Raw genomic sequence first — 12,058 nt, forward strand, 5'->3', positions numbered from 1 at the left:
ACATGTCCTAAGGTGTCCACAGTTTCCATAAAAGCACCACCAGCTGCATCAAGATCAAGTGTCCAAAACTTGAACCTCTGGGGACGTTCCAATGGGGACATTTAAGATTCAAACTATACACTAGCCTGTCCTTTTCAAAATACTGGTTGTGAAGTTGATTTTATGTCCCTCTACAACAGTGGTCCTCAACCTCCCTAGTGCTGCAACCCTTTAATACAGTTCCTCGTATTGTGGTGACCCCCAACCAGAAAATTATTTTTATTGCTGCTTCATAACTAATTTTGATATTGCTATGATTTGTAGTATAAATGTCTGTGTTTTCTGATGGTCTTAGGAAACCCCTGTGGAAGGGGCCGAAGACCCACAGGTTGAGAACAGTTGTGAGAACGGTTGCTCTACAGCAAGCTTTGAAAATTACTCCAGAGACCACTTCTGCCACATGGCCTTTCTAACACAGTTGTTAGTAAACATGACTGCAGGCTAGACCCAGCCCCTTGTCTGCTTTGTAAATAAAACGGGGAAACCCATTAGTTCCCATATCACCCACAGGATGAGTTAAATACTTTTAACAGAGACCCCATGGCCCCAGCCTCAAATACTTACTTTTGTGGCCCCTTTCAGGAACCTGTTTCTAACACACACCTGTTTGCTTCACTTAAATTTGCCCAGGGCTGCCCTCCATCCTCTGGACCACCCGCAGCCTCCCAGCCTCTGCTCCCGATAAGGTCCCTTCCATGGGGTCCAGGAACTCTCCCAATTCGAACAGGCCAGCTGGCAAGTGGCTGGGGGCCGGGTGGTGCTTGAGAAGAGGACAAGGTCCTTCCCTGGATCCTGACACCTGCTCTGCTCCACAGGCCTCCTGGGAATGGTCGCGCACATGATGTACACACAGGTGTTCCAGGTCACCGTGAGCCTTGGCCCTGAAGACTGGAGACCTCATTCTTGGGATTATGGGTGGTCCTTCTGGTAAGTAACCTTTGACCTTCAGGTACCAGAGTCTGAGTAATGCTGAACAGACAATGGAGTGTGTCAGGACCCTTTGGCTTGTGAATGGCAGAAGCCCATGCTGACAAGAACAAGGGTGCTTACTCGTTGGTTTAAATCAGAAGCAAGCGTGTGGGTGGTGTATGGGATGGGGGTGGGGGAAGGAAGCTGTGTGCATGGGCACATACAACTATCTGGGACTCTGGGTTGTGACAATATCCTGCACCATCAGTCTAAGCAGAGAGACCATGGGACTCTGGGTAGTAAGCGACTTCCCCATGGCCAGTGTGTCCCTCCCTTGCAGAGATGAGGCCTCTCTTTCTCCAGCATGGGCTGAGGGGCACGGGTCCTTTTCTTTCCCTTGAATGATCACAGCAACTGGGGAGTGGCTCGAGAGTGGTGGTTCAGCTCAAGCAGGCCCACCTCTGGAGCTAGTAGTAAGTCTCAAGTGTCTAGGTGGAATGCATGCTGGGTGGGCCCCTGCAGGTCCTGCTTCAGACACTGCTGGCTCCAGACCTGGTGACTTCCTCAGGGACCCAGTCTTTCTCTCCCACTTCCTCAGTCTATCACAGCTTTCATCTCCAACAGCTTTCCTCCCAGTGGTGCTGAAGATGGTTGCCAAGCACCACTCCAGAATACCTTATGAATAAATGTACTGCAATCGAAAAGGTCAGGGTGGGGGATGGGAAGGAGTAGGAAGTGGGGGTGGGGGGAGGTGAGAGTGGTTTTATTGGCTTCTGGGACCCTCCATGAGCCCATGGCTTACATCCTGGGGAAGTGAGAAGGAGCCGAAGGGTCATACCCAAGTCTTATCCCTTCCACGGGGAGTGGAGGGGGTCACAAGGACACAGGCAACAATGGTGGAGAGAGCTGTTAACAGACAAGAGGGTGTTTGCCCACAGTGTTGCTGGCCTGACTGTCTAGACCTCGTCCTGGAGGCTGGGGACACACGTTGGCTGGCTTATTCAGCTTATTTCCTGAGCACTGTGACTCTGGGCACACTGGCTATTCCATGGTGCTGGAGATGCGGCAGCGGTGGCTCAAGTCCCACAGGTCCCAACAGGGCTCTGGGGCAGTTGACTTCAGGAGACTCAGGGAACTCGAGAAACCTGCCTGAGGAGCACAGCCCTGGAAGCAGAAGGGACCTGTGTCCAGTGGTCTGGTGGCCACTGGTGATGAGCGGTAGGTGTTCTAGGCATGGTGTTCCTTACCTGCATTCCACAGACTTCTTAGACTGCTACCACCAAGGACACGAGCAGCTGGGTCACATGAACAGTGACCCCCTGTTGCCTATGTGGGAACCAGGGCTCAGAAAAGGTAAACTGCTTGCCCTGGGTCACACAGCTTTAGTACAGCCCTAGGATTTGTCTGCACCCCATGGCACCCAGCAGCCCCCGGCTTCCACTGTAGTACTGGGCTCCCATAGCTGAGCCTGCTTTTGTTTTTGACCATGGGCCTTGTGTTTCCCTCTGACCTGGCTCCCTTGCCCATACTGCTTCTGATATAGCATCAGATTCTGCAGGGCTGATTAAAGCCACCTATCACGAGGCCTGGGTTAGGGCTAACACATCTCTTCCTGTCACAGAGGCCTGCGGGACAGACAGCCCCATTTCTCATTCCTTGTCTGTGGGACCTCACCAGGGCCAAAGGAGGCCATATCTTTTGTTTCATATATGAGAGGCCATTTGTTAAAATTCTTGCCTAAGCCTCCCTGGCTCACGTCAGGGTGGAAGAGACCCACTCTGAGTGAGGAGGTCCCGGCCTCCAGTCTGAAGTCCATCAGGAAGAATAAGACTGAGGACCCTAGGACACCGGGCATTGAGGGCTGCTGAGAATTCTTTGGAGGAGACCTGTGTGTGGTAGCTGGTCCCTAGGGACAATGTCCCATGATCAAGCATTTCAAGAAACTCGGGTGGGAACTGCAGCCTGGTGTGTGAGATCCTGTGTCACTATGTGCACTCTGTGGGTCAAGGCCAGGAACAGGGGTTGTGGCCCTTGTTAGCAACTCTCATAGACAGAAGCAAAGAAGAGGCCATGCTTTGGGGTCACTCAGGCTGAGATAGCCACTCAGGTTTGGCAGGCTTGTTGGTATGTGTGAGGTCAGCTTCTCGTATCCGTACAAGGCCGATGTTCTGTGAACAACAGTGGCCATGAAGGACCCCAGTCATCAGCATTCAGTTGTTCATAACCCAGATGTCCAGCAGCCCACATTTGGGGAGCATACCAAGATGCTTTTCTCTTTGACTGTCTCACTTCTCCTTAACCTACCCAGACCACGCAGGGCAAGACAGTGGTGGGCATCCAGCTGGGAGCAAAGGCCGGGTAGAGTAAGAGTTGAGTGGAGCACGAGCTCCAGACCAGACGTGACGAGTGCCCCCCTCAGCCTGCCTTTGCCTCCCAAGAAGTCATTGGCCCCACTTGTGAGATAAAAAAGGTAGTAACGGTGTGGAGGGTGTGTCTCTAAGGAGTCCCACAGTTAGCCCCAGAGGCTGCCCACTGCCTGAAATACCAGTCGGCCTGTGGAGGGTTTGCTGGACCTGAACTGGTAGTTTTCTAATAGCTGCAGAGTTTAAACTGTTGCATGGCAGCGCAGGTTTCTGGCTTGTTGGAAGACTTGCCTGCCCTGCACCTAACCAGCTGTGTTAGGTGACGACATTGTAGCTCAAGCAGGACCAAGAGTGACTGACCTCTGCCCTCCGACTCCCCATTCTCCTCTGTGTCCCACTGCCTCCTCTGCCCGATGCTGCTGGGAAGACCAAGAGAGTGCAGATGTCGTCCTGAGCAAACACTGGCTTCTCTGTTTTGCTCTTGATCGAAATATGGGGGGAAGAGGGCCTTCCCAACTCAGGGCACGTGTAGCAAGCCCCATTCTAGGCAGTCTCTGCAGACTGGAAACAACGAGAACAGCCAGCCCCAGTGGCACATTCTTGAAATTCTAGCATTTGGGAAGTGGTGCCAGGATTATGAACTTGAGGCCAGCCTGGGCTACATATGAGATCCTGTCTCAAATATGCACACACACACACATACACACGCGCACGCACACACACACACACACACACACACACACACACACACACTTGAAAGACCCAAAGAGGCTAAATAGTTCAGCCTTGCCACATAGGAGAAGAGTGAGTTGGGTCCCTGAAAAGTTTGTCTCCTGGACCAGAGGTGACCCTCTACCACGAGCCCCTTGTCCCATGCCTACTACTGCCCTTCCTTCCTTTCCCATCTCCCTGACCCCATGGGAACTGGAACCTCGGGATGTTTCTTTGCTGAGGACTATTGGACATCCATGCTGCCGGCTGGTCCCAGCAGATACCTGTAGTACTCCAGGATTGCCTGAGGGCCCCAAGGCCACTGTGGGGGTTTTGCTGGGTTGGCTGGTGTTCTTCCCAGAGGCTGTGGCCAGTTGAAACTCTGCCCTCTTTTTGTCTAGGATCAGTACAGCGAAAGGGCTGCAGTTGCCCACAGGTGTCCTGACGGCTGTACCTTGGAGCCCCGAGACCCTGCAGCCATTTTGTTCCTAATGCTCTTGGGCCTAGAGGGTGGCCTGGGGTAGGCATTGGTGCCCTGTGTCGAATAGTCTGCCCTCGGTCTGCAGCTGTCTGCAGGAGGCTTCCCTTCGTGTTCAGCTATGGTCTCCTCTCTGTGCAGGGCCTGGGGTCCGCTGCCAAGGGGTAGATCGTTGCCGAGGGGTAGACCGGTGCCTTTGGATCTACTCTCTAGCATGCCTTTGTGTCTCCCAGGGGATGGAGGAGGTGAACAACCACACTCTCCTGTTACACCACCTTCTCTCCCGTCCCCAAGTGTCCACTGTGCTCTTAGCTGTGAAACCAGGCCAATCACCCCCATACTTCCCTGCACCAGCTCAGCAGTGTGAACTGCAGACACCAGAAGTTTCCAGGCCCAGAGGCTTGAAGCTGTGCCCTATGTGGGTACCTGGGGGCCTGGAGAAGACGGACTGAAAGATAAGAGTTGATGGGGCATAGCCTGAGCCCCACCCCCAGCCCATGAGGGGAACAATGTCTTCTTATCTGCTCTTTTTTTTTTTTCTTATCTGCTTTTAACCAGCTTTCATCTTCTCCGGGTTAACTCATTTGCCCCCTCAGCTCAGAACCCTCTCCTTGCCTCGCTACCAGGGAACTCTATCACCACCAATGCCTGGACCTTCTCACCTCAAGTGACTTAATCCACATAGTTCCTCACAGGCGTGTCCAGAAACTGAGTGACTCCTCATGGGAATGCCTAGAGGCTGTCTCCATGGTGATTCCAGGTCCTGTCAGGTGGACAGTTAACACTGACGCTCACCAGCTGCTAGTGGAGATGAACACGTTAAGGCGAAGTTTTGCTGTTCTAGTCACCCGGCTGCCCCCATTTAGGGGATCCCTGTGGTTCTCCACCCTGGGCAGCATGGAAAGGAGAGAGTTGAGGATACAGCCGAGCTATTACTTTAGACCTGGCCGAGGCCCCCAGCTTCCCCACTGGCTGAGTGGTAGCAGACTAGGGAGCCCACTCACAGGCCAGCAGCAAGCCCTCCCATGCAGTGCAGTCAAGACCGTGTGGGGTGCGTGGACTTGGACTTTTTCAGATAGAACAAACACCCCGTGCATCCCCCTTGGAGACATCAGCGGGGAGCCAGGGATTTTGCCAGCTGAGCCAAAGCTGATGAAACCACCTTCCTCATGGAGTCATAGAGGAGCCAGGGACTTTGCCAGCTGACCCAAAGCTGGTGAAACCACCTTCCTCATGGAGTTGTAGAAGGCAATGAGGAGCAGGATGGCACACTCTTGCCTGTCACTGCCAGGATATCTCAGCAGAGGTGTGATGGGCAGCAGGAAGGCTGACCCCTGCCCCGCAGAAGTCAGGGATCCCTTACCACCTTAAATGGCGGTGGTGGCCTAGTGGGAAACTTTGGTTCTTTTGTGTGTGTGGGGGGGGGGTCGTTTCGAGACAGGGTTTCACTGTAGCTTTGGTGCCTGTCCTAGAACTAGCTCTTGTAGACCAGGCTGGCCTCAAAGAAACTTTGGTTCTTATGTCTTTTGGCTAGTTACCAGGGGTGGGGCTCTCTTCCTTGCCAGAATGTGATCAAAAGAAGCCAGCTGAAGTAGAAGGATCAAACAAGACCCAGGATCTCAGCAGAAATGCCCCCAAATGAGTCAGACATGATGGCTTGTTTACCCTTGTAATCCCAGAATTTGGGGAGGCTAAGGCAGAAGGGTCCATGTGAGTTCAATGCTAACCTGAGCTACATGGTAAGGTGCAGGTCAGCTAGGGCTGCAGGTTAAGACTATCTCAAACAAACATCCATGGGCTGTTTATAGACCATCCCATCAACGACAGCTGAATGTGCATTGTTAAAGTAGCATGCCAAGACAGGCTACATCCTGGACCATTAACAAACTCCAGGTGTTAAAAACAAAAGAGAAAGAAAAAGAACCTAGATAAAATATGTTTTCTGGCCACAGTGAAATCAAACAAAGATGGAAGAAAATCGGGAAGCACTTGTAAAGTAAAAAGCACACTTCTCAACAGCCCCTGAGCCACAGGAAAAACTGTAAAGTATGCTGAAGTGAAAAAATGAAAATACATCCCAAAGCTTATGGAGCTAAAGTAGCACCAAGAGGGGACAGAACAGCGCCGAGTGATTCCTTATCAAAGAGAAAGAGTGGGACTGGAGGGACAGCTCAGTGGCCAAGAGTGCTTGCTGCTCAGTTGTGAGGACCAGAGTTCTGATCCCAGCTCCTACAAGTATAAACCCAGCTCTGAGTGGGGCAGAGACCGTAAGATCATTGGGGCTTCCAACCTAGCCATCAAAGTACAGGCCACATGTTCGGGCAGAGACCCTGCCTCACAGGAATAGGCAGAGAGGGAGAGAGGGGGATATTTGATACCTTCAGGTCTCTGTGTACACACATACACATGACTACCTGCACGCATGGGCACATGCGGTCATACACACGAACACAGGCACACACACACGAATGAAAAAAATGAATGAATCTTTTTAAAAAGAGGGAAAATATTTTAAACCAGTAATAAAAGTTTTCACTCCAAGATTGTAAAACAGCAACAACAACCCCCAAAACAAAACAAACAAACAAAGCAACGGAGCAAAATAGCCCCAAAGCAAGCAAAAGAAAAAAGAGTAGAAATGAGCAAAATTGAAAATAAACAATGAAAAAAAAGAAGTAAAAAATCAACAAAGCAAAAGCTCTGCTTTTCAGGAACTATGACAACAGACCTTAAGTGTTTCAAAATGAAAATGAGGTACAGCCATGACAGACCCTGAGGACATCAAAAGCATAGCAAGGACATATTACACGTGAACTTGACGATTGGATGAACCCATGCAGTTCTCTGAAAGCACAGACTGGTCCTTCTCATCCAGAAGGAAATAACTGGATATTCCAGTTTGGACATTCCAGTAACTATGAAGAACACTGAAATAATAGTTTTAAAATGTTCAAGAAGACACCTCAAGACCCACATGCTCTTCCTGGGATACCTTGCCAGACATTTAAATGAGAACTAATACCTATTTTCTGTTAGATAATAGAAGACGAGAGAACATTTAGCAATTTATTTTATGAGGTTAGTGTTATTCTGATATTAAAACCAGACAAAGATAGCGCAAAAAAGAGAAGGAAGATGAATAGCTATCTTGAATATAGTTTTGAAAATCTTTCACAAAAGAATCATAAGCAGGAGTCCAGAGTACGAGAGAAGAGGCACAGACCATATTGAGCAGAGTTACCCAGTGATGAAGAATTTGAAACTCAATCAGTGCCATTTACCACATTAGCAGCCAAAGGAGGAAACTCCTCATGATCATATCAACTGATACAGAAAAAGCGCCGGAGCTATTTTATGTTCCTAAAAAATTCTTCCAGAAAACAAAGAAGAACGGGGCATGTCAACTTGATAACTAAAGCTGATGAGCACCTGTAGACAGCACTGAACTAATACCGAAGGACATTTTCTCTATGGTGTTGAAAACACCACTGTTATTCACCTGAAAGTTCTGGTAGCATAATTCTATATAAAAGGCAATAAAAGCCTTATGGATCAGAAAGGAATGGACAGATAATGATCATTTCTGCAGAAATGGCCAGGGAACCTACCAAAGCTTCTCAGACTGGATCCGTGAATTAAACACAGCTTTAGGCCATAAGAAGACAACACAGAGTCAGTTTTATTTCTATAAACTTGCAGTGAAAATTTGGACACAAAATAAAAGCATAATGATATTTCTACTAGGAAGAAAATGAAATGCATAGGCTTTAGATCGATAAAGCGTTTCTAGAACTCCTATGCTAAAAACTGGAAAACACCAATGAAAGAAATCACTGATCTTGTTTTGTTCTTTTTTTGTTTGTTTGTTTGTTTGTTTATTGAGACAGGATTACTCAGTAGCTATTGAGCCAGTCCTGGAACTCACTCTGTAGACCAGGCTGGTCTCGAACTCGCAGAGATCCACCTGCCTTTGCCTCCTGATTGCTGGGATTAAAGGCATGCACCACCACCGCCCTGCAGAAATCACTAATCTTAATAGGTAGACCATGTTCATGGATCAAACACTCAACGTGAGGTCCACAGCAATTCTCAATGGGAAATACAGGTTTTAATAGGACTTATCAAAATTTTAATAACACATACATACAGTTAGGATGTTTTAAAATGCAGATGGAAATGCAAAAGAAATAGAATAGCTAAAATAATTTTAAAGAAAGAGAAAAATAGGGGGACTCAGCTAACCCAATTTCAAGACCTATTACAGTTACAGTAACCCATACTGATGTTAGTGTGGGGGGAGGGGGTAGACACATCTATCAATGGGACAGAACAAAGGGACTCAAGAGCAGATTCAAATGCCCACCTAATTTCTGACTAGGTACTAATCAGTTCAGTGGAGTATGGACAAATTTTCTCACAAGCGTCGCTGGAGCTATCGGACACCCAGAGAAAGCCAACCTTCATGTAAATTTGCACTAAAACAGACCACAGGCCTAAGCATAAGACGTAAAAATATAAAAGTTTTAGAAAATTATAGGAGGAAACCCTTTGGGTACAAACCCTCAGCAAACATGTTTAGATTTCATATCAAAAGCATAAAAGGAAAAGAATCAATCAATCAGATTTCATCAGCGTTAGACACGTGTTCTGGGAAGCTGTGGAGATGTGCTACGACTGCAAGAGAGCATCTTAAACCACACCTCTGGTACATGGCTACTCTGACATGGTGTTTTGAAAGAGGCACAGGTATTTGAACACTTGGTTCCCAGTTGGTGGTCCAGTTTGGGGGTTAAGGTGGTACAGCCTTGCTGGAGGAAGTACGTCCCTAGGGGCAGGGTGTACTTATATATTCCTGCCCTCCCTACGGTAACACTTTCTGCTTTGTGCTACCGTTGAGGATATGAGCTCTCAGCTTCCTGCTCCAGCCTCCAGGCCTGCTGTGGCTGCCATGCCTCCACCTTGCCTTGATGGACTCTTAACCTTCTGGAACCATGAGCCAAAGTAAACTCCCTTTTCCTTGAGTTACCTTTGATCATGGTTATCACAGCAACACAAAACAACTAATCCAGCTAGTACATAGAAAGAACTGGACTCTGCAAATGAAGAAGACCACAAAGGGCAACAAAACCCCTCAATTAAAAAGTGAACAGGCAAGAAGGTAGGCAGATCACAGACAAGCAAATGAAAAGTTCAACACTTTTAGCCATTAGGAAATGTACATTAAAGCCACAATGAGCTAGAATCATACCTTGCTTAAGCCAGCTAAAACAACAAATAGTGACCCAAGCAAGTGCGGGTAGGATGTGGGGGACACACATATTCTCAGCAATACATATAGGAAAACTACTGATAGATCCAACTTGAGTCACTTCCAGAACAGTGCTAAGTAAAAGAAACTAGTCTCAACATGCAGGCTGTATGATTCCACCTATATTTAATTCTGCAAATGGTAAGATTCTAAAAATGAAGAGCAGAGTAGTGATCACCGAGGACCAGAGGCAGTCAGGAAGAAAGTGGGTGTGACTCTAAAATGACAAAAGGAAGGATCCACTGTATGCTGTAGTGATTGTGACCCTGATTGTGGATGGAAGTATGTATGGGCCCAGTCCCATAGTCATTCATTTCTCAATTTTATTATTAACTAGCTCTTACAACTTAAATTAACTCATAATTCTTATCTATGTTTAGCCGTGTGTCTTGACACCTTTCACAATAAAGCATTCTCATCTTGCTTCCTCTGTGTCTGTGTGGTGACTGTGTCTCTGCTTGTCCTCTTCTCAGAATTCTTTTAGTCTAGTCACCTCACCTATACTTCCTGCCTGGCTACTGGCCAATCATCATTTTATTAAACTAATACAAGTGACAAATTTTTACAGTGTACAAGGGTGTTATCCCACAGCATTTCCTCCCCCTTTTCTTTTCAAAACAAGAGAAAAGAAAAAGGGTATAGAAAGTCCTTTTAAAAAAAAAGAAATAGAGTAGTCGGGCATGGTGATACATACCTTTCATCCCAGCACTTGGGAAGCAGAGGCAAGAAGATCTCTGTGAGTTTGAGGCCAACCTAGTTTACAGAGTGAGATCCAGGACAGCCAAAGATACACAGAGAAACCCTGTCTCAAAAGACTAATAAATGAATAAATAAATAAATACAAAATAAAAGAAATAGAGTTTTTTAAAAAGCCGTGTAAAGATAAAAAGTGCACAGAGAATCTGGATAATGTATGTATTGTGTTGTCTTTGAATTTTTGACTGCTGAGGAATGAGCAATAGCTGCTAAAAGACAGATTATAAGTGATGCTGGATTAATATAACCTATATATTTGGAAAATGTCTTGACTTCAAGTTTTAAGTAAAAAGATATATTACTTTGGAGAAGAGGCTTTACTTTTGTTTCCACAGGAAATGAGAGTCTGTGGATTTATTCTTGGTTAAGAAAAATAAGGTTTGATCAAGGAAGACCCCTGAAAAATCTGTTGTAGTTTCCTCTGAGTTCTGCATCCAGAACAGCTTCAAGGCTGCTGTCTGAAATAAGAATACTCCAGTCAGGATTTGACCATAATTCTAAGTCTTCTTTGGATCCCTATAAGATTACAAGCACCTAGAAAACTATGCCCACATTCCCCCCTCAAAAAAAGGATTATGGATGTTTGTTTTTGTTTAGAATATTGGTTCCAAGTTGTTATGGATAATGATAAGGACAAAAAGATTAACTAAACAAAGAGATTAGATTCAGGATTTTTGTTTTGATAAGAAAGAAAAAGAAATGCTATGGGATAATGTTTCTGTACATTGTAAAGATTTATCTCTCATATTGGTTTAATAAAATAATGGTTGACCAATAGCCAGGCAGGAAATAGAGGTGAGGCGACCAGACTAGGAGAATTCTGGGAAGAGGAAGAACAGAGAATCGGTCACCATCTAGATGCAGAGGAAGCAAGATGAGAATGCCTTACTGAGAAAAGGTACTAAGCCACGTGGCTAAATATAGACAAGAATTATGAGTTAATTATAAGCTGTAAGAGCTAGATAATAATAAGCCTGAGCTAATAGGCCAAACAGTTTATAATTAATGTAAGCCTCTGTGTATTTCTTTGAGACTGAACAGCCATGGAACCTGGTGGGACAAAAACTTCATCTGTAATGGTCCTGATACTATATCACAGTTGCACTCATTTTGTAATATGTTGTAATTGAAGGAAACTACCTAAAGACAACACAACTCCTCCCATCTCTTTGTGTGTATTACAGTTTCATTTTAATCTATAAGTATCTTACAATTTTTAATTAATTTAAAAATCAAAGGATGATTAAAGGGGGAGGGATTCAAGAAAACTATATGGTGTAATGAAGACTGAGGCTTATTAGAGATGGCAAGTGGGACTGAGGAGGTGACACGGGAGGTGAGAATTAAACAGCTGCGCTAGAAACATGGGAAAATCTTGGACAGTAGAGAGTCTCATGTTCCTGGGTGATAACTGGAATGTGCAATGTTGAGATAGCTCAGGATGGCACTTCCTCTGAATGAAAATCCTACATGAAGAGTAGATGGGGTGTGGAC

At 46.5% G+C, this 12,058-nt stretch overlaps 1 protein-coding gene across 3 annotated transcripts in view; it reads left to right on the plus strand.

The window, feature by feature from the left end:
- Gsg1l (GSG1 like) overlaps window positions 1–12,058 on the plus strand; it is a 192,699-nt gene that overhangs the window by 149,041 nt on the left and 31,600 nt on the right. For all 3 annotated transcript variants that reach the window (XM_085693051.2, XM_085693050.2, XM_085693052.2), the window contains one exon: window positions 855–966. In XM_085693051.2, coding sequence (XP_085549177.1) covers window positions 855–966 — 112 coding nt within the window. The remainder of the gene's footprint in view (window positions 1–854; window positions 967–12,058) is intronic.

This window comes from Myodes glareolus, chromosome 7 (genome assembly GCF_982192425.1).
Source record: "Myodes glareolus chromosome 7, mMyoGla1.1, whole genome shotgun sequence".
Lineage (NCBI taxonomy): Eukaryota > Metazoa > Chordata > Mammalia > Rodentia > Cricetidae > Myodes > Myodes glareolus.